This window comes from Palaemon carinicauda, chromosome 2 (genome assembly GCF_036898095.1).
Source record: "Palaemon carinicauda isolate YSFRI2023 chromosome 2, ASM3689809v2, whole genome shotgun sequence".
NCBI lineage: Eukaryota > Metazoa > Arthropoda > Malacostraca > Decapoda > Palaemonidae > Palaemon > Palaemon carinicauda.
Genome location: NC_090726.1, coordinates 152,466,772 through 152,490,771, shown reverse-complemented (window position 1 = coordinate 152,490,771; position 24,000 = coordinate 152,466,772). Strand labels below are relative to the sequence as shown.

The 24,000-nt window shown below is 43.4% G+C and overlaps 1 protein-coding gene across 1 annotated transcript in view; it reads left to right on the top strand.

The window, feature by feature from the left end:
- The window catches only part of LOC137628022 (protein mono-ADP-ribosyltransferase PARP3-like), a 398,487-nt gene that overhangs the window by 67,314 nt on the left and 307,173 nt on the right, over positions 1–24,000 (top strand). The window contains exon 3 of the mRNA XM_068359393.1: positions 18,778–18,916. Coding sequence (XP_068215494.1) covers positions 18,778–18,916 — 139 coding nt within the window. The remainder of the gene's footprint in view (positions 1–18,777; positions 18,917–24,000) is intronic.

Here is a 24,000-nt window from a genome sequence, read left to right as displayed (position 1 = left end):
GGGGAGGTCAGGTTCTCTCCACAGAGTGGATTTTACACCCGGACGTCTGCAAGAGTCTGTGGCGGTTATGGGGTCGTCCTCTCGTGGATCTCTTTGCCACCGCAAAGACAAAAAGGCTGGAGTGTTACTGCTCTCCAGTTCCGGATCCCGAAGCCTTGCACATAGACGCCTTTCTAATGAAGTGGTCACACATGGAGGTTTATGCTTTCCTTCCATTCAAGATTCTTTACAAAGTGATTCAGAAGTTCATTTCCCCCGAAGAGACCAGAATGACACTGATAGCTCCGTTCTGGCCGTCAAGGAGCTGGTTTCCAGAGGTACTGGAATGGATGGTAGATATCCTGAGAAGCCTTCCCATAAGACCCGATCTTCTCAGACAACCTCACTTGACCTGAAATCATCAAAACCTCCGAGCTCTACGTCTGACTGCCTTCAGACTATCGAAAAACTCGCTAGAGCTAGAGGATTTTCGAAGAAGGCAACCAAGGCAATTGCGAGGGCAAGGAGATCTTCAACCATCAAGGTGTATCAGTCCAAGTGGGAGTTATTCAGAGAGTGGTGTAGGACTAACGCGATTTCCTCTTCCAGTACCTCTCTAACCCAGATAGCAGATTTTTTCTTAGACCTTAAATTTAAACATAACTTCTCGTCATCTACTATTAAAGGTTACAGGAGTATGTTGGCAACGGTTTTTAGACACAGGAACCTAGACCTTTCTAATAATAAGAATCTACAAGATTTGCTTAGGTCTTTTGATACAACCAAGAAGATTCAAACAGCTCCCCTTGCCTGGAATTTTGATGTTGTCCTTAAATTTCTCATGAGTGACAGATTTGAGCCTTTACACTCTGCTTCATTTAAGGATTTAACCTTGAAAACTCTGTTTCTGGTTAGCCTTGCCACTGCTAAAAGAGTTAGTGAGGTACACGCTTTAAGCAGGAACATTGGTTTTCGGAATGAAAAGCCATTTGTTCTTTGCAACTGGGGTTTCTGGCCAAGAATGAAAACCCTACTCGGCCATGGTCCAAATCCTTCGAGATTTCTAACCTTTCTGATTTGGCTGGAGATGAATTAGAAAGGGTACTCTGTCCAGTTAGAGCGTTACGACTTTATGTGGACAGGACTAAGAATCTGAGGGGTAACTCAGACGCTCTGTGGTGTGCAGTTCGGAAACCTTCGATGCCCATGTCTAAGAATGCCTTGTCTTTTTTCATTAGATTGTTGATTCGAGAAGCTCATGCTCAGTGTGATGAGTTGGATCAGAGGCTTCTCAAAGTGAAGACACAGGAAGTCAGAGCGGTAGCGACTTCAGTGGCTTTTAAACAGAACCGTTCTCTGCAAAGTCTGATGGATACGACCTTTTGGAGAAGTAAGTCTGTTTTTTGCATCCCATTATTTGAGAAATGTTCAGACTCGCTATGAGGACTTTTTTACGTTGGGTCCTTTTGTAGCGGCAAATGCGATAGTAGGTGAATGATCTACCACTACATTCCCTTTTTCCTAATACCCCTTTTCTATCTCTTGGAACTCGTTTGTTATGGTTGTTTGTGGAGATTGGTCGTCAGTCTTCCGCAATCTTTGATTTGGTTAGGTGGTCAATTTGTTCCTAGAGTGCACCCAGAACAAGGGTATTGGTTGAGGTCCTGTCATATTATAGGTGGTCGTACCATTTGACAGCTCCTAGAGATTTTCAGCCCGAGTGGATCACTGAATCTCTTAAGGATAGCAGACGAAATGAGGCAGAGTATCATTGCTGTCAGCTTCCTTATCAGGTGAGAACCGCTTAAGTTTGTTGTATGTAACCCTTAAGTGAATTTTCAATATGTAGCTGTCTCTGACCCGCCACCAATGGGTGTCAATCAGCTTTTTATATAACCAGCGGGTAAGTTTTATATTTAAAAATGATATTTTCATAATAAAATAAATTTTTGAATATACTTACCCACTGGTTATATAAATTTAACACCCACCCTCCTCCCTTCTAGAGACTACCTGTGGTACTGCTATGAGGCATGGAAGAACTGGAGTTGGTGTGGTGTTCCACCTGAGCTACCGCTAGGGTGCGGGTGTACTCCTGCCGTATCTTCGATAGTGCGAGAATTTGAATTTCTGCCAGAGCGTCAGGGGACTTCAGCTCTTTATATAACGAGCGGGTAAGTATATTCAAAAATTTATTTTATTATGAAAATATAATTTTCCCATTTTGTAGTGCCTTCGACTTCTAAATAATATTCCTATGGTCTGATGACCACAGAAAACTGTGACATTTCCGTTACATGTCACTTCAGATAAGCATATACCATGTTACCGCTTCTGCCCCCCTGGCAGGGAAGTCCTATTTGGACGCATGGAACATCTTGAAGTTACTTGATAGAGGAACTCAACTAGTCTCTGAGATACCTGCCAGTCCTAGGGCCAGATAGAAGAAGGTAAGACAATTGTGTTGGAACAAATTACCTTGATCTAGATGAGTTTGCATCAAGAGAAACAATATTATAACATTGCTCATAATAATATTCAAATAATGGGGTAATAAAAATTCTCTAACAGTGTGTTTATTTCATGGATGAGGGTGAAATGAGACGCACAGGGTAACAAAATTCTGTTTTATTCAGTAAAACAAGAATTAGCATGCAATAAGAAAATTTCAAAATGGAATGCAATTAAAAACATAGACTAAAGACATCAGAAGAAGTGGGTGTGGAATCTGAAAAGGAAAACTTGCCATTACACACAAGTTCCAGAGGAACTATAAAGTCTTTCTAGAAAGTCTTAGATTCACTTCATGTTAAAAACATGTGGCACACGTGTTTCTGTCTGTAACTTCACCTTTGTAGAAGAACAGTTCTTAGTGTCACAAGGTGGCACTTAAAATCACTATGTTTTGCACTAGGGTCAACACAGGCACCCATGGAGTTAGAGTCCCAAATAACTCACTGTTCTGCGCAGCACTAAGCAGCAGGTTTTAGCACACTACCTGCCGCTACCACATAACGCTTAAGCTCGTGCACCTGCTTCACGTAGTGTTTGAAAAACACACTTGAGGATTTCCAGCCCGTGAAAGAGCTAAGACACTCGAAATCCATTGACTGGAAAAAGTTCAGGGAAGAGGCGACTTTCCTGGGATCATGACCTGCGGGTGTACTGTCAGGATCCGCTCTGCGAATAAAGTAGGTGATCTTCACCCTTAGTTGTTTGAGTGACAAATCAGACCCCGATGTTTCTCCTTTAAAGATCTGTCCTCTGCCAAAGTCTGAAGTTCTTCGAAGATAGACCTTTAGACTCTCCACTGGGCATAGAGAGACATCTTCCTTCAGAGGGCAGATTCTCCAGGGGCCCCACCTTTTGGTGGGAAGCTCGTTCTTGGTGAGAAACGTTGGGTCAGGAAAGAGGGTAAGTTCGCCTGTTTCAGCGAACTGTATCTGGCCCTCTTCTCTTGATAAAGCCACAATTTCACTTGACTCGGGCTCCCAAGGCGAGAGCAAAAAGGAAAATCACTTTTTGAGTCAAATCTTTCAGAGGGCAAGACTCATTGTCCAAACTTGAGGCAGAATGGAGCACCTTGTCGAGAGACTAGGAGATGGGTCTCGGTGGAGGTGCAGGACGGAGTCTAGCACATGCCTTTGGCAGCTTGTTAAAGATGTCATCGGACAGGTCGATCTGGAAGGCATAAAGTAGTGGTCTTGTCAAGGCTGTTTTGCAGGTGGAAATCATGTTGGCTGCCAAGCCCTGTCCATGAAGGTGAATAAAGAAGGACAGACAAAAGTCTATAGATATTTCTGTAGGATTTTTAGCCTTGACGAAGAACACCCATTTCTTCCAGGATGACTCGTATTGTCTTCTGGTATATTTTCTTTTGTATTCCTCTAGGAAGTCCAAACTTTTCTTCAAGATCCCAAACCTCTTCTTTACGGCTAGGGAGAGAAAATCATGAGATGTAGGTCTCTGGTTTTCCTTGATGAAGCGAAGACAGTCGACTTCTGAACTTGTTGGGAGAGAACTGGGTCTGGCAGGGGAATTAGCTTGGGTTGTAATTCCAGGAGTAGAGGGAACCCGTTGCTCCAGGGCCACTTGGGTGCCACTAGGGCTGCTGTTCCTTGGAAGGTTCTCAGCTTGGTTGAGGACTTTCAGCAGAAGGTTGGGTGGAGGGAACAGGTAAATCTTGGACCATCTGTTTCAACCAGGGACATGGCGTCCACTGCTTCCGCTCTGGGGTCCTCGTTTGGGGCCACGTAACGAGGAAGTTGTTTGTTGTCGCTCGTCGCAAAGAGGTCGATCTGCAGTTCCGGGACTTGTCGAGAGATGAAGGAGAATGAGTCTGCGTCTAGGGACCATTCCGACTCTATCGGGGTTGTCCTTGATAGAGCATCCGCCGTCATATTGCGGAATCCTTGTGAACTGCTGAAAGGTGCCATCTCCTGTCCGCTAGGCGGAAGATGGGCAATAACACTTTGTTGAGTTGGGGCGATCTTGAGCCCTGATGGTTGAGACATCTGACCACAACGGCACTGTTCAGAGTTAGACGAATGTGGGATGAGGGACGTGGAGACAGCCTCTTCAGAGTAAGAAGGACCGCTATGGCCTCCAAGATGTTGATGTGGAACGTCTTGAATAGGGGAGACCATGTTCCTTGAACTTGTCATTGATGGGAGTGACTCCCCCATCCTTCTAGCGATGCATCCGTATGGATAACGACCGACGGAGGCGGTGGTTGAAGGGGAACTGATCTTCTCAGGTTCTTTGCCTCCGACCATGGGTTTAGGAGTGAGCGAAGCCTGGTTGGTAGAGGTCTCTTGAGATCTCTTCAAGCGATGGATGCGTATCTTCTCCAGACTCACGATGCATCCTTTAGCTGTGCTCGTAGCACTGGGTCTGTCACTGAAGTGAACTGAAGGGAGCCGAGCACCTGTTCCTGTTGTCGTCTTGAAATCCGTTTGGATTTTAGGAGTCTCTTGACAGATCCCACTATTTCCTTCCTTTTCTTCAGAAGGATGGAAAGACGGTGTGAATGAAGGTTCCAATGGATTCCTAGCCATTGAAACTTCTGAGCTGGAGAAAGTAGAGACTTTTTGGCGTTGATCTTGAAACCCAGATGTTCCAGGAATTGGGTCACCTTTATGGAAGCTTGCAAGCATTCTTCTGAGGATGCTGCCCATACCAGCCAATCGTCCAGGTAAGCCATCACCTGGACGCCTTGTAGGCGTAGCTGTTGGATGATCGTTTCTGCGAGCTTTGTGAAGATCCTTGGAGCTATGTTGAGTCCGAAGGGCATGGCTCTGAAAGCGTACTGCCTTCTTTGAAGCCTGAATCCTAGGTAGGAGGCGGCCTGGCGATTCATTAGAATGTGCCAGTAGGCGTCCGCCAAGTCTCTTGAGACTGTGTATGCCTTTTGAGGCAGTAGGGCTCTTTATGTGCTGAAGAGTTAGCATCTTGAAATTTTTGTTAACTATGAACTTGGTGAGAGGGGACATGTCCAGATTGACTCTTGAGTTTGTCGGAGTCCTTCTTGGGAACACAGAACAGTCATCCCTGGAACCTGGTGGACTTGATCACCTTCTTCTTCAAGAGTTCTTGGACGTATTCTTCCAGGACGGGGGTGGAGTGTTGGAAGAATTGATGGAAGGTTGGAGGTGGTGTTACCCAACTCCACCCTAGCCCATTCTTGATGATGCGGTGAGCCCAAGGATCGAAGGTCCAACGATCCTGGAAGAGGCGGAGTCTTCCTCCCACCGAAAGCATTTCATTGCTTCTGGTTTCCTGATGGTTTGCCACCTCGGCCGCCTGCTCCACTTCCTCCTCTCCCTCTGGATGGACGTCGAGAGGAGTCTCTGCCGGAGCCTCTACCTTTGGGATGAAAGGTAGTTGACTGCCTTTCGTAGGCAGGTGTGAAGACTGGTGACTGAGCCACCACTGGCTGAGGGACCAACTGAAAGGTCTGTTGGGGCTGAGCCACCAATTGGGGAGTAGCGGGTGCCGGAAACTGGCGCTTAGCCTGCCGCTGCTGGGGTCTGGGTTTGTTCGATTTCTTCTTAGGTTGGGGGCCCTCATCCTGAGAAGATTTCCTCTTCCTTGACATGCCCCACTTGTTGAAAAGGTTCCTGTTCTCGTGGCGACTCTGTCAACGATCTCTTTCACGAGGTCGCTAGGGAAGAGATCTTTCCCCCAAATGTTGGAGGAAATCAGTTTCTGGGGTTTGTGTTTGACGGTAGCATCCGCAAATACGAATTCTCTACAGGCTCTCCAGGCCCTGATGAAGCTATAGAAATCCTTCGTTAGGGTGGCGAGATGGGTCTTAGCCAAGACCATGTAGAAGCCTAGGGTCCGAGTGTCCCCGGCCATCGTCTCCAATTGCACATGGTGAGAAAGGGAGGCAGCCAGCCTCTCTTTCGTGTCCAGCTCCCGATGCAAAGGTATTCGAAGAGCTTGGGGAGGTACTGTAATCATTAAACTGCCGTCCTGCGACGTCAGCCTCCAACTTTCCTACAGAGAAGGTTAACTGGATGTCTTTCCAGTTCTTGTCGTCGGGAGGGAGGGCGAGGGAGAGGGGCCTACATTCCTCCAATGTAGGGCAGGGTTTCCCTTCCTCCACCGCCTTCAACAGTGCCAGCATGGACTTTTCGGCGAAGGGGAAGACCATGGTGGCAGGAGCAAGAAAGGATGGATGTTTCTTGCTTAGGCCCGGCACCTTGGAGTTGGTGTAGCCCTGGCTCTTAAGGCAGCCAGCCAGAAGAGCTTGAGCCTTTGCATGGTCAAAGACAATGACCTTCTTAGGCTCGGGTTCCTCCTTGGAAACTGGCTCGGACTTGAGACGGATGTAACAGTCCGGATATGCTTCAAAACTAGGCCAAAACTCCAACTCTTCAAGGGGGATGGCGCCTAGTTTATCATTGACGAAAATTCGTCCACTCGTAATTGGCATGTGCTCTGCATGCCTCCTGGGGTTGGTCACTGAGCAAGGGGGAAGGTCCTTAACATTAATCGTCATGGCTGTCTGTTTCGATAGACGGAGGATCTCCCTCTTGAGGTCTTCGTCTCTCTTGCGAAACCTCTCGTCCAGGAGGGCCACCAGGCCCTGGAGACTATCCTGGTTTTCCACTATCGACGGTGTAGGAGTGTAAGAGGTAGAGGGAATTGGTTCTGTTACAACAGCGGAAGTAACAGAGGGGGCGTGGGCGACGTCTCCCTCGGAGTCCGGAGCCTCCACATGCTCCTCCTCTTCTTGACCCTCGGCCATCAGGGTTCTTTCGGTGGTGTCCAACACTTCCGACATACGTTCCACCTCGTCAAGATGGAAGTCTTGCAGTGCGTCCGATACATCCGGTTCAACCGTCAGCTAGACGCAGGGGAACTCAGGCTTGGGGATAACGGCATCCGCAGATGCCTTTGGGAAGAGCAAAGCTCTTATCTTCTCGCTCGGGAGATAGGGCCCCGTGGCGTTCTTTTGGAAACAACACACCCATTTGCGCAGTTTCTCTCGGGCGATGTCCCTGGCCTCCGCTGATGGGGGGTCCTCGAATGCCTCATGGAGCAGGTCCTTGCAGACAGTGCAGACCTGCGGGTCCCAATACCGAAGAGTCCCTTGAGAGATGGAACAGCTGGCGTGGGTTTGGCACACCAGGTGGCCATAGAAGTCCGGGCGCCGAACGCTACAGAAGGCGCGCTCACACCGGATATACTCCTGTAAAAGAAAGGGGGACATGAGTACAGAAGTCATTTACAATGACTTAAAGTAATCTTAGATTAGTATTAAAGTTATTTAAACATAATATAAGATTCCTTTTCAAGTGTAAGCTTACGATAGGTAAGCTGGAAAAGAAGCAGAAAAGACACATACATGTGCATCCCGCCCAGCCAATTGCCGTGACTCCACACCATTACTAATTCTAGGGGCTCTTTAAGAGCCTAAAGAGCTGGAAGGAATATCCACATTGGATAAAGCATAGCTTAGACTTCCTCCAGGGAATTAGCCATGGTAATAGGGGGAGCTGAGTTCATTCAACATGGAAGAAAAGGGAGAGAAATGATTCCTCCCTATTCAGATAGGTCCCGGCAAGGGACTGTGCATGGATGCACAAAGTATGCTAGAAGAATTTACTGCACAACTATACACCATAGTTTTCTGTCTGGGGTATGTACTAAACATAGATGTATACTGGCTATCGTATATAGCTTTACAATAGTCACTGAGGTGACAGTCCACTGAAGTAATATTAGGTGGCGCCGGCAGCGTGATGGCATGCCGGAAGCTCGCCGGACGCCGGCGAATCTCCATCGAGGGGGAACCCTCCCTGTCATCAGTCTGTGGCAGAGAGAGTACAAACCTCGGGATGATGGCAAGTCGGCAGCCCCCGGCAGTCGGCAAGCAACCGGCGAAGGTATTCCAGCACTGACGTCAATCAATGAGACAGAGAGGAAACCAGGTTACGCTGACGGCTGTTGCCGGGAGGGTAGAGACGGCAGTGGACCGGCACTGATTAGGTAGAGAGAAAGGATAGGGGAAGAGGGAGGGAAGGGCAGTACCTCACTACCCAAACCTCGTTTTCCTCCGGAAGGAGTGTTCAAATGAAAGAGAGAGGGAGGCAATCTTTCATCCAGCCCCAACAGAGCCGGCAGTCAGCTAGAATTGCAGATGGCGACCGAAGGGAGGACCGAAGAACACTCTAAGATAGTGAGGTCTTCCGCCGGCAGACCAACCTGTCTTAAGCTATCCCATAGTTCGACTATATGTGGGAAGCGTAGCAGTTCGGACTACCCAACGAAAGGACAGAGCCGAACCCACAACCCGCCGGCACGCGGTGGAGTTGTAGGACGTCAGACAGAGGTGTGATGGCTAGGCCAACACTAAAGGACAGAGGGGGAAGGGGCGAGGGTTCTGAGAGGGAATGTAGGGGAAGGCATAGCCCTCACCAACACTCCTGGGCGGGGGTCTGTTTCAGAACCAGCACTATCCCAGGTGTAGGAAGAATTCATTCTCCAGTCTAGGGTAGGTTAGTTCAGAGAAGGTACAGCACTAATGTACTGTCCTAAACTATAAAGAAACAGAATCCCCTGGCCTGCCTAACCTAGGGTAGGGAAGCGAGTCCCAAACCAATGAAGGCAGGTGTAGGACAAGTCGCTAGGCCACAGGGAGGAAGGGTCGAAACCCTACCAGGTGTGGACTAGGAGGAAGGGCAGACCCCCCCCCCCCCGCCTTCGCCGACCAGCAGAGACCAAAAGGAGAGTTCATTCACCTAAAGGGGTAGCTGGGGGCGAACGACTGGTACTCTGAGGTTCTGTCCCAAACTCAAAGCTCATGTACTATGGCTAGGAGCGGGGAAAGAAAATCCTAGCCTAACCTCACTCTAATACGATTCGAGGAAAGGAGGTCTAGTATGTAGCCTAGGCTACCTCAGAGGGAGGAGATTACCTTGGGTAAGGTAACTGGGGAGGTGAGAAAGTATACAAGAGCCCTAGCGTTAGGTTACGGGCAAGGGAGTTGACTACCAAGATCACCGAAAGCCCTTGTATACTTCCTAGAAGGCGAAAAACATATGTGCAATCACTGAATCTTATATGTATAAATGCCTAATATCTTCATTTCGTAACTTAACACTAGGAACACATATCATGCATGAGAGTAAACAAAACCGCCTAGGCTATCGAGCCTGAGGGCTAGGCTAGCAATCTAGCATACAAATTGGGTACCTACACTCTCCGAAATTGAATACTGGTGGCATAATATAACAAATTCCTAGCAATGAAAACTAAATAACTAATGCTGATAATTAGTTATAAGACCGGGAAGGTTGTTCTGGCTAACTAAATAAAGTATGCGAGATGAACAACAGCGTCCGCGTCATGACGCCTCCGGTCAAGGCACAGCTCCGCCACAAAACACGGTATTTTAAGATAAAAAGACGTTACTTTACGGCTAGAGCTGATTTATACCATACAAGAATATGGTACTCAACTTTCCAGAAGAAGGCGATGCAGAAGATTGCGACATGATGGATCACTTAGCAAAAAACTGTGAAAAAGCACCTGGTCATAAACGCTACGTGAGAAGGAATGAGGATGGCGCGCAACGGTGACGTCAACCAAGAGGGCAGCCAACATGGCGACCGGATGTTGACGTCGCCGAGTACCGTAACAGTAACGAAGGAGGAGAATTTAGTAACGGCTCCTCCCATAACTTGCCACACTTCCCCCTCGAAGCGTTAACGCTATGTGGGGTGCAGATAGCTGTGGGGCGTGTCAAGCATACGTCCCCTGTTATTATACGGTATCCTAAAGGGAAACCTTATGGGTACTCGCGCCAGAAGTTAGAATTCTGTGAAACCTTTAGTTTATTTCTCTGGGAATATCTACTGTAGTCATATATACCCTTAGGAAGCTACTGAAGGAACCTTCCATCAGGACGACATGGCTTGAGCCCAAAAAAGCTAGATATTGAGCCAAATTATCTTCATTTATAATTAAATTATGATGAATAACTTTTTCTTTTATTAATACCCAGAAAAGAACATAAAATTCATAATAGTCTTTATTTATTAATATTGCCTTTGTAAAAATACAAAGAATAACTTTGAACGTCCATATCTCAAAACTATACAAATTGACCTTCAGATTCAATAGTCTCCCTTAGTTTTAAAGATATAGCATTGAAATTTGGTATATATTTTAGAAATAGATTATAAAATAATGAAATGAAGCTCTTCTTCCAGTTTTTGTTCCCTAATTATTTTTTTGGAATTTTCGCTGATTTTTAGAGTTTATTTTCTTACCATAATGAAAAAATTTATATCTGCCAAAAATATTACTTTTAGAAAAAAACTTCATATTATTGGAGGTCTATATCAGGTCTAAATAGGGTAGTAATCCCAGATCTTAGTAATAATTATCAAGGGATGAGATAGAATTTGAAAAACTAATTTTCAGGATAAATCTCCCTGGCGTCTCTAAACCAAAGGTCAGAGGCAATAATCCTATGCAGTTTAGAGATGTCATAAGTCACCTTATTAAGTGTTGTGAATGCCAAAGTCCTGTCATTGAAAATTGGCATTAGCCAGCCAGCCCCCTTAAGTGCCACAATCTTGCTGTCTCTAGCACCAGAAGCCATAGCAAGCAAAAAGATGGACTTTTGAGTAAGATCCCTCAGAGAGGTAGTGGCATTATCTATTGAGAAGGCAAAGTACAAGACTTTATCCAACAACCATGAGATAGCCTTGGGAGGGGCATTAGGTTTCAAATTAGCACAAGCCATCGGGATCTTATCGAACAGTTCGCTATTGAGTTCAATATGAAAAGCATAAGTGATAGGTCTATTCAGTGCCGACCCACATGAGGCAACAGTTGTAGAGGCCAAACCTTGTTCGAGTAATGAAATGAAAAAGGAAATACAGAAGTCCATGGTAATGAAAGAGGGCTGATGTCATTTAATGAATCCCTACCATTTTTCCAGGAAGACAAGTATTGTTGTTTCGTAGTATTGGATTTGTACTCCTATACTGTATAAAGTCAGTCCTGTCCTTCAAACCCCATACTTTCTTTGAGCCACTAGGGCGAGCAAATCATGAGCTGATGGTTTTTTCGTTATCCAAGAGGAAGCGAAAACAATTTTCTGTGGAACGTACTGAGACAGCAAAGGAAATGGTTGAAGGATTTGAAGAGGTTTGAGTTCCAGAACATTCCAGAATAACGGTACCAATTGCTCTTGGGCTGCTTTGGAGCTAGTAGAGCTGCTGTCCCTCTGAAAGTTTGCACTTTGTTTAGGACTTCCATTAGGAGGTTGAACGTTGGAAAGAGGTAAATGTAAGACCACTGATTCCAATCCAGTGACATCGCATCCATTCCCACCGCTTCTGGATTTAAGTTTGGTGCTATTTACAGGGGAAGCTTCTTGCTGAAGCTCGTCACAAAGAGATCTGTTTGCAGTTCTGGGACTTGCTCTAGGGTGAAAAAGAATGATTTTGCATCTAGATACCATTCTGTTTCCAGTGGCTTGGGTGTTGACAAGGCGTATGCCATCACATTTTAAACCCCCTACTAAGTGAACTGCTAACAGATGCCAATTTCTCAGGTTGACTGCGGTGAGAATGGCTAAAATTACATGGTTGATCTGAGGAGACCTGGAGCCTTGTCCGTTAACGTAGTATACCATCATCTTGCAGTCAAGAATTAATTTGATGTGTGATTTTTTCTTTGAGATCAGTCTCATCAGAGTTAGAAACACTGCCATAGCTTCCAGGATGTTGATATGGAACTTCTGAAATGTGGCTGACCACTGATCCAGTATCTTCTTGGAAATGGTAAAATCCCCCCAACTGTGTTCCAAGGCGTCCGTGTGAATTGTCATGGAAGGACGAGGATACTGTTGAGGGGCGTGAGTCAATAAGCTCTTTGTAGTGGACCACGGCTTGAGCTTTTAGAGCAGCAAAGCCTTGGTTTTGTGGCGAAGATATCTCCGAGCACTTGATGCCTCTTTTCTCCAGACTGTGTGGGCATCCTTGAGTCTTGCTTTTAGGATTGGGTCTATCACACTGCCAAGATCCTAAGACTTTCCTGTTGACGTCTGGTGATTACCTTTAAGCGAAGGAAGCACCTGATAGATTTTGCGATTTCCTTTCTCTTGCCTTGCGGTAGAGAAAGGACGTGTGACTTTTAGATTCCAGTGAAGCCCTAGCCGGTGGAAATCTTGAGCTCGATATAGCCCGGACTTTTCAAGGTTGATTTGAATGTCCAGAGACTATAGGAATTTCATGAATTCTGGAGTTGTTAAAGGACATTCCGACTTCGTTGCAGCCCAGACTAGTTGGTCATTTAGGTAAACCATCACCCGAAGGGAATAGCTCTGAAAACGTAGGCCTTTCTTGCCAGTCTAAAACCAAGGTAGGGGTAGAATTGTCGACCTAATGGAAGATGCCAATAGGCATCGATAAGATTTATGGAGACGGTTTAGACCCCCTGGTGTCACTATGGCGTGGACAATTAAATAATAAGAGATGAGAGGTGGTGAATTAAACAACTTTTACATCGTAAGGGGATTCATTGTCTAAGTTAATTTTCACAGAAACATGAGCAGAATTCTTCTTTAAATGTGAATAAGTCATTTAAATACATCTTTAACAGGACTCTAAATTTTTCTAATCAAATAATCAAGAAAATATAAGTTCCTCGCTGACTTTCAAATTACTGGAACAGTTTATCAATAAGGGTAACTAACAATTTATCTTGTAAATTACAGACACACTTGGGGAGAACGGACTTATGGGAAGACGGTTATATGAATAAGATTGTTACAACAAAAAAGGACACTCATTGGACATCTCCTGTTGTATCGACGCCAGCCATGGCTGAGGTAGAATTACCATGGCAGATGGGCCTATTGAGGGTTACCCACTCACGTCTTGAGCTTGACCCAACTCGAACTTGGGCTCAAACTTCACCGACTCATCTTGGTTTCCTAGCTGTTCTTATTTCCCACACATTCCTGGAGTGTATGAGGGCTTGTCTGGCCCTTGGTAGCGGTGGCAGGTGATGCAACCGCACGAAGCCAGTTCTAGTCTCCTTTCCGTCCCTTTTCCATGGTGTGTCTGTTGACATGGAAATAGATTCAATACACATGTGCTTGGGTCAGCAGATATCAAACAATGAAGAAAACTGTTTGAACTGCTTCCCACACTACCCATGAATCCGGGAGATGAGGTCATAGGTCGGCAACCACCCCCCTACATCCTGCGCGTTTACATTAGCTAATACTTTTGGCATTTATCTAAATCATACATGACACTGGGGTAGTAGGGTCTGTATTTGCAAGATAGTCAGTATCTGGAACTTGTAGTTCAGAATGAATTTGTATAGTGGGAACAAGTACAGAAGAGTTCAAAGTGTGTTCAAATCTTTTTTGGGCACACAAAATAGCCGCCCCTGAAAGTTCATGGATTTTTTGCAATGACTCCCTTCCGGAGAAGATCCTGTACGTAATCCTCCAAGAATGGGGTTGTGTTTGAAAGAACCTATTGAACTGGGGTGGTATATGTCTCCATTTCCAGCCTAGTTCCTTAGAGACTATGCTGTGAGCCTAAGGATCAAACTCCCTTTGATCCCTGACAAGATAAAGATTTACCCCTACCGGTAGGTCCTCATTGATGCTTTGAAGAATCTGCTATTCTAAACGCCTTGACTATACTTTCTCGGCCCCTAGATTGATTGCCCTTTCCAGACCTTCCTTTGCCGCTAGCACTTTCCTTTTGGCTAACGTTGGAGACTGTGACACATATTGATGGGGAACAGTGTACACAGTTTGAGGGATCGTGGCAACTGAAGCTGTCGCAATAGGAAAGGTTCTCCTACCTTTAAAGGGTCTCTTAGGCTTCTTGCCTTTGGGTTGAAGTCCTTCTGTGGTGGTGAATTTCCTTTTAGAAGACATACCCCACTTTTGTGAAAGGCTCTTTTTCTCCTGAGCCGCTTTGTCCAAAGCTTCCTTCATCTATTTCTGAGGAACGAGATCTTTCTCCCAGATGTTTGAGACGATTAACTTTCTAGACTTGTGCCCAATAGTTGCTGCGGCAAGGACGTGTGCTCTGCATGTTCTACGGTCTAGAAAGAAAGCATGTGGAAAGTAGCTAGATGAGTCTTTGCCAGGACTGTGAAGAGGTTTGATTTGGAGTAGTTCCCAGTCAGCATTTCCAGATAGGACTGTTAGGACAAATATGCAGATAGCCTCTCTTTGGCTTCCAATTCTTCCTTCAAAAGTAATTTGGGAATTCTAGGCAACCTTTCATTGAATTGTTTGTCTCCAATGTCCTTATTCTGACCGTAAAGGTGTGTTGGACACCTTCCCAACTGTCTTGAGTCATAAGGAAGGGCAAGGGAGACAAGTCTGCACTCCTTTGACACTGTCAATAGTCTACATTCCATTACTGCCTTCTCCACAGCCTCTAAACTTTTGAGGCAAGTGGAAAGACAGTATCATTGGGAGCAATAAAGGTGGCCTGCTTTTTGCTGAAGGCAGAAATTTGAGTGTTGGTGAAATGGCCATCATAAGTTCCTTAAGCAATAAAGATGGTGCCTTGTTGTGGTCCAGAATGATAGTCTCCTTAGGGGTCGTATCATCTTTTATGGACGCTTCCGAGAGTAGTCTTCTATAGTAGTAAGGATAATTATCAATAGAGGGGTAGAATTCTAAGTTGGAGACAGGCTTACAACCCATGCCTTCTCCAATCTGGAGGTACCCTTTATTGTATATCTTCCATGAATGCCATAAACTCTGAGTTACCAGAGGACAAAGTTTTACTTAGCGTAGAAATGAAAAGAAAATTGAAGACGTGGGTGGCAGATACAGGGATGGGGGATTGGGCCAAAGAAGTACTGGGCTTTGTACTTACCTGATGGACATCTAGAGAGACTTCAAAGGTTTCCGTAGTCGGCAGGATCCTCTCCCTCTTTGACGTCATAGAAGAGGTCATCAGCATGTCATCGTCCTCTAGGCTCATCGCTTGAAGAGCGTCCCAAACTTCATCATCTGCATGCTCTAATCATACCAGCTTGAGCTGTACCGTTGGTGTCTGGTCACCAAAACATCAGTCACCTCGGCTTTGGAAAATAGGAAGTTCTCGAGTTCCTTAGAAGGAAGGTAAGGGGCACCTGGTTCCGAGATTGCAAAGGACCCTTTGGAAACATGACAGTCTGCATGCTTCCGGCTAGTCTTGTGGCCACAAGCCAAATTGATCCGCCTGGTACAGGATACCATTGAACACTCCATTTCTTCAGCAACTTGTAAAGATAGAAATTTTCTATGAGTAAGTGTCATTAAAAAAATTTCAATGAGTAAGATTCAATTAGAATTGTTCAATCTTGAAGATATCTTATAAACAAATATTCCAATGGAAATTTATCATAAAAATATATCTAGAATAAACATATTCTACAGCACACATTATGGCTACTGCTACACTCTAGTGGAGACTCAAGCCAAACAACTCAGAAATCTTTAGAGATTCCTAAGATAATTATAAAAGATAATGTGGTAGAAAATGAAAGAATATGTCCCGTTAGAGGAACACCAATGCTTCCAAAGTTGGTTTATTAGACAATCTAAGCTGCCAAATTCACATATCATCCTGTCTAAGCCGGCAGCAACTGCTCCCAGGGCGGTAGCAGCCGGGCCTAAGGCGTCGGCTATTCTTAGCAACCCTTTCATCATGAACTGACCCCTCAACACCCCAAGGATATCGACACAATGCGGCAGAGGCATTGTCCAGTTGACAAGGGAAAAGGGGACGATCCTAAAAGGAAACAGTCCACAAATAGGGGGAAAGGGCACAGGAAATGAAAGGCAGTAGATAAGTAAATCTACCAAAGACATGGTCATTATCATTAAATCATGAGAAAGGAGGGTTAGCCTTCAAGATAATGAGAGCCGTACAAGACGAGCAGACTGCCAAGGACTGTAGATTCAAGGGATATCCTGACAACCAGGCAGGATCCAATCGACCAACTTCAGAGGATAATGTTCCCCAGATAAGGAAGAGGAAAAACGTGAAGATGACCAGCCTAAGGCTGCAGGTAAGGCAGCAGAGGGGAAGGGGAGTTCCCCCATATCCCTCTCACATCCAATGCCAGAAGATAGGATAAACTAACCAGACAAATTAGCCAAGACTCTACAGCGAGAGGTGCATAGCCCAGGATAAGAAGCTGCAGTCATAGACTAGGCAACTACTAAAGCGGCAAAGGATAACACTAAGGGGTACTAGCTCTCTGCCTGGATAGGGTTAGGCCTTAGGAAATACTGTGCAGGCAAGCCTAGTCTACATAGCAGATGAGGGAAACTCAAATGCTAGGTTAAGTAGACTGGACAAAAGGAACTGAAGTTACTAAGACAGGAAGGTATGGCCTAACTAGAAAGGAGAAGGGGCAACTAGACCACCCAAGAGTGGTCTTTAAGGCGACAGAGAGAATTCATCCAGGGAAGGAATAAAAATCTCGCCTACCGAGGTCCAGACTAGATAGCCTACAAGCTATCCCGTCCATAAATATAGCAACAAAGGATACTTCAGTCGTCAGGAAACTGGACTGGAAGGGGAATAAGGTTTCACAGCAAATAGATGCATCAGCAGGCACAAGGGGGATGGTTGAGGATGAGAGACAGGAAGGCCCAACTGTAGCATTAGAACTAAAATGGTGTTCCAAGGAGTCTGCAATAAGAAGGCAAAGAGGAAGAGTCCTCACAACCAGCCGTTAGCCTACCAAAATCTAAGAAGGGAAGCCTAAGAATGGGTAAGGCAGCACAAAGGGAGGTCTACCTGTCAGCATTACAACAAGGTAGTGAGTTCCAATGGATGGACAAGAAATTGACTTAGGGAATAGGTTCCCAAGACCTGTGCCACCTGGCCAAACATACAGGATAAGTGGAAAAGGGAAAAACCGTCACCCTAGGACAACTGTAAAACACTATCCAATGCCCCTAGAAGGACCTTCAGGACTGCAGCTCCCTGCTATGATGCATCAATAGCATGGGAGGATGGGCAGCCCTATGAAACCAGCAAGGTTAAGTGAAAGAAGGGGATGGTGCATAAGTACATATCACCAGTCAGAGTAAAAGAGGGGGATACCCCATAATTATACCATAATTGTAAGACAAAAACATAAAACATATCATTACAGTAATATGACTGAATAACAGCATTTCTGAGCAATTTGGATACATGAAACGTTGCCACCGACCGTGCAGTAGCCACTGGCAATTAAAAGCCTGCGAATAATAACATGGTGGAGACAGAAATTCTCCAAATTAGTTGGTTAGGAAGAAGCCGTAGCATCCATGATCGGAAAATCACTCAAAAAAAGCTTTGAAAACACGCAGTAAAACCTCCAACAACCGTCAAGATGGTGCTGCAAGAAGGAATGGAGATCCAGGAAACGTGTTTGTAGTAGCACACTGGGATCGAAACTTGTAACGGCTCTCTCGCCCACGTATCCAATTGTATCCTATATCCTTCGAGACAAGGTTAACTCTGTTCGCGGGAAGGATAGCCATGGCAACTTTAAAACACTTCCTTGGTGCATATATATGTATATATAGATGGATAGATACATAGATAGATAGATAAATATAATTCATATGCAGTCTAACTCTTCCATCTATTCCACCATTAAAATGAACAATTGGATGTTCTCTTTCGACTTGATGGATGAATATTTTCAAGTACCTATTCATGCAGATTCAAGGAAATTCCTCAGTTTTGCCTTTCTGGAACATGCATATCAATTTCTGGCCTTGTGGGCAACCTAAATACTGCTCCGGAAGTCTTCACAATTCCTTATTACAATGTCAAATTGGGTACAGCTTTTAGTGTCTTGACTCCTTCTGTAGCTCAATGACTGATTAATCTTTAGTATTTCATATCCGGAGTCCCGAAGGCCTAAAAACTTTTTTATATTACAGAACAGTCTTGGGATCCTTGGCAACATGATAGAATCACAACTCAAGGTTATTTGGGAATTAGAGAAGATCTGACATATTCCTTATGTTGTTCAAACCAATCTAAGAAAGGCTAAACCACCTTGCCCCCAAGTGATTGTGCTTCCTGTGTAACACTAGTACCTTATTTATGATATTGCTTAAGTTTTATTGTGACTTTCAACTAGTAATCTGTATTGCTCTTTGATTTTTTTAGTACATGGATTGCATTTCAGCAAGAAACCTAGTTTTTGTAAAAGTAACATTTTAGGAGGATTTTATCCTTCATTAGATAGTGACAAAAATATTTTATATAAAAACCTTTTTTTTATTTTCAGTGAGCCTCCGACAAAACTGAAACGTGAAGACAGTGAGAATACAAAAATTAGGAAGGCCATAAGTGAAGCCAGTAAGAAAAGTGAAACCAAAGTTAAGAATTATAAAGTGGACAGTGTGCTGATGGAATACATTACAAAAGTAAGTACACAAACTTCCGAAAATGTTTGAAATACCCAACTCTAATTGTTTTGCCAGTTTCAATATGTGGAAATGTGGTTTTATTATACGGTACTTTAAAATACACCTCCCAACTCAATAAATGCTAACTATTGTAAGCCTAAAGGGAAATCTTCTAAATTTATATCTATGAAATTCAATTGATGACTAATGAAATCTGATTCTTGTGGAATCAGATAAATCTTCTGGAGTTTGTGTTTATGAAACTGAATTTCTTATTGATCCAGTGGCCCAGCATGTGGTACATATCAACATCCATTAGTGTGTGTGTATGTGCATATATATATATATATATACATTATATATATATATATATATATATATATATATATATATATATATATATATATATATATATATATATTACATATACTTATACATGTACACTCACACACACACACACATATATATATATATATATATATATATATATATATATATATATATATATCTATTCACACTGTATATATATATATATATATATATATATATATATACTGTAAAATATATATATATATATATATATATATATATATATATATATATTATATATATATATATATATATATATATATATATATATATATATATATTCTTATACATGTACACACACACACACACACATATATATATATATATATATATATATATATATATATATATATATATATATATATATATATATATATACTGTATATATATATATATATATATATATATATATATATATATATATATATATACATACACATATACTTATACATGTACACACACACACATATATATATATATATATATATATATATATATATATATATATATATATATATATATGCAATGAAAGTACGGTAATACTTGGTGATAATTTCCAAGCTTTATTCAATACATTAGCAAACTACCATATCTGTAACAAAGAAAGACAACAATGAATACAGTATCAACATAAATGCACATGTTAACACAAACACATAACTTATGAAAATCATGCTATAAAACATTAACATAGGAAGAACAAAACAATAAACAAAACAATATAAATACTCAAACATTGACAGTAAGAAACAGCTAAGACCATCTGATATTATCACATTCTGCCCCCCTAGAAAATTCAACTTTAATCAAAACAAATGTATTGGTTTAATCCCATCTATAGCGATCAGGCGGCCTTGACACACGAGTGGACCTTCTTATCTCAGTGGGCTCACTGGATTCATGACAATCACGGTTATCATGAGTTTGTGTATCCTGCACTTCAGTTGTATCTGGGGACTCCGTTCTCCTGATGGTTCAACATGGTGTACAGGAGACGTTGCACCTGCAGGACTTGGGGCTAAGTCACGGGTAGACACAGTTGATTTTCTACCATCTGGATATTTGACATTTGCATACATTGAGTTTGCATCCATGAGTTGAACCTCTTCAGTTAACGGTTCATGTTTGCTAGACCTAACATGCCGTCGCAATAGTACAGGTCCAGGAGTCAAAAGCCATGACGGTAATGTACTTCCAAGACTAGAGCGTCGCTGAAACCTGAAAAAATGTTCATGAGGCGTCTCATTAGTTGCTGTACATAAGAGCGACCTAACTGAGTGCAAAACCTCAGGAAGTACTATCTCCCAGTGTTGAGTCTTCAAGCCACGACTTTCGAGTACTAAACAAATAGATTTCCAAATAATACCATTATATCTCTCAACCTGGCCGTTGCCCATCGGATGATAAGGTGTCGTTCTGCTGGTTGCAACCCCCTTCTGAGAAAGGTACAGTTTCAGTTCTTGGGACATGAAAGAAGCACCTTGATCTGAATGAATGAAACTAGGCATTCCACAAAGGATAAAGATAGATTCAAGACATTTGATCACTGTTTTCGAATGCATGTTTGGACAGGGAAACACAAAGGGGAAACGTGAATACTCGTCAACAACCGTAAGAATGTACTTATTGCTCGTGGTAGAGGGCAGAGGCCCCTTGAAATCAATGCTAAGACGTTCCATTGGCTGGGTGGCCTTTATGAGGACTCCTTTTCCTGGACGATGGAATTTTGGTGTTTGTTGGGCACAAATTCTACAAGAAGCGCACACACTTTTCACGTCATCTGTTGAAAATGGGAGGTTTTTGGATCGCACAAGGTGCAAAAGGCGAATGATGCCAGGATGGCAAAGGTTCTCATGGATGTCAGTGAGACTTGACATTGAGGAAATAGAACAACAATAGGCACGAGTCAGGGTGTCCGTTGCAATATTCTGTTTCCCCGTACGATACTGTATAGTATAGCTGTAGGATGCCAGCTCCAACCTCCACTCTTGTATCTTGTTGTTCTTTATTTTAGTTCGCTTCCTGCTGTCTAACATGAACATCACCGATCTTTGATCAGTAATCAGAGTAAAATGTCGTCTCGCTAAGAAATTGCTCCACTTGCGAACCGCTTCAATAATAGCTGTGGCCTCTTTTTCCACTGCTGGATAATGCAACTCGCTACCCTGGAGCATTCTCAACATAAAAGCTACTGGGCGGCCACCCTGATTCAAGACTGCGGAGACAGCAACTTCCGAAGCATCACACTCTACAACAAAAGGAAGACTCTCATCCACAGCCCGCAGTGAAACATCCATAAGTTGTTTTTTTAAAGAATTGAAAGCAGCTAGTGCTGGCTCGCTCAGTGGAAAAGTTTTTGTGTTCACTAAGGGATGTATCGTGTCAGAAAAACCAGGGATCCATTTGGCATAAAAGGCAAACAATCCTTGAGCTCTTCGCAGAGAGCCCATATTCGTTGGAGGCGGTAATTCTTGAAGGGGACGTAATCTGTCTGGGTCAGGCTTTATAACATTATTCCCGACACAATACCCTAGAACATTGATTGTTGGAACAGAAATAACCGATTTCCCTTCATTGAGGGTAAGGTTCCGTTTCTGAACCACCTCCAAGAAGATTTGAACGTTTTCATCATGTTCAGCCTGAGATGCTCCACCTACAGTGATATTGTCAAGGTATGGAAAAGTATCTTTGAGCTTCTCATCCTCAACTAGTTTGTTCATAGCTCTTTGGAATGCAGCTACACCATTCATCACACCAAATGGAATCCTACAAAATTGAAACAATTTCCCTGCACCTTCAAAAGCAGTGTACTTCCTCTCACTCTCTTTAATGCTGATTTGGTGATATGCACTCTTCAAGTCAAATGTGGAAAACACCTTATATTTAGCAAGGTCATGTACCATATCCTCTATCCTTGGGAGGGGATAAGCATCTAGTTCTGTGTATTGGTTAATGGTCTGGGAATAATCAATACAGTCTCTTTTTATGCCTGTCAAGTGGATCTTTGACTACTACAACTTGTGCCCTCCAAGGGGATATACTTGGTTCGATGATACCTTCAGAAAGTAAATGTGAAATTTGGTCTTTTACAAACAGCTGGTCATCTTGACTATAGCGTCTGGATTTGACTGCAATGGGTTTACACTGTCGAGGTAAGTTCGGAAACAATGACGGTTCATCTATGTTAGCTGTCGCTAGTAAACAAACAGGTTTGGCGCCAGTTATCTTCAAACTTGGTCTTTTCCCTTCATATTGAAAACTCACGCTCTAGTGTTGCTTTTGGAAATCATAACCCAAAATGACATCACAACACAAATCCTTCAGGACCCCTAGCTGTATACAGGGATATCTCTGATCAAGGTGAACCAAGTCTGCTTTGACAAATCCAGGGGAACTAGCATTGAACGATTTTGATGCCATTGAGACCGCTGAGCTTGCAGGGACTACTGTCAGTTTTAGTCTCTGCGCTACTTCCTCACATATAAAACTATCTGAGCTACAAGAATCGACTAGGGCCTTCAATGAGTGGCCATTTACAGTGATGTTTGTAGCTGCATGTGAAAGATTATTTGGATAAGTGGCAGTTATTGCAAGTAAAGTGGGATTATACAATGTAGCAGTGGTACTACCTGAAATTTTCGATTTACAGACTTTTGCAAAATGGCCTGTTTTACCGCATTTGTTGCATGTGGCAGTACGTGCGGGACAACTCACTCTACCTGTACTGTGAAGTGCATTACCACAAAAATAACATTTTCTCTTTGATAAGTAGGCAGCGGCAACAGCTGAACCTCCCGGTGAACTTCCTTCAGCTTCCTCTTGCGTTGGATGTTGCTGCTGGTCACCGGTTGGCTGCGCCTGCCGCTCTGGAACTAAAGCAGCAGTATGAGGAACAGGTGGCGATGCATATGCGTCGGCACTGCGCTGGGCAAGATCCAACGTACGAGCTTGACTGTGTGCAGTTTCCAGATTCAGTGACTTATTCTCTAGTAACCGCTGACGAATAAATACCGAGGCAATACCATTGATAAATCCATCACGTACTAGCTCTTGCCGATATTGTTCTGCTGTGACTGGCTGGAAGTTGCAGTCTTTTCCAAGTTTATGTAACTCACAGAAATTCGTCAATGGATTCTCCTGACTGCTGTCGTCGCGTCGCTAAAACATGTCTAGCAAAAATCTCATTTGGCAACTTGACATAAACACTATCCAGTTTAGCGATTGCACTCTCAAAAGTACTAGTCTTCGATCAGTTCATATACACTTGAGGACACACAATTCACTAATGCCCTCAACTTGTCTGGTGCAGCATCTCCACTTTCTTCCATTAAATTAGTGAATGTTCTATGCCAGTGCTTCCACTCTTTGGCTGCATTGAACGAGCTGGGATCCGTGTCCAGTCTGGACGGCTTCAGTAACTTAGCCATGATGAGTTTGTGTTGAAGAAATTATAATGTAAGTACGGTAATACTTGGTGATAATTTCCAAGCTTTATTCAACACATTAGCAAACTACCATATCTGTAACAAAGAAAGACAACAATGAATACAGTATCAACATAAATGCACATGTTAAGACAAACACATAACTTATGAAAATCATGCTATAAAACATTAACATAGGAAGAACAAAACAATAAACAAAACAATATAAATACTCAAACATTGACAGTAAGAAACAGCTAAGACCAACTGATATTATCACAATATATATATATATATATATATATATAT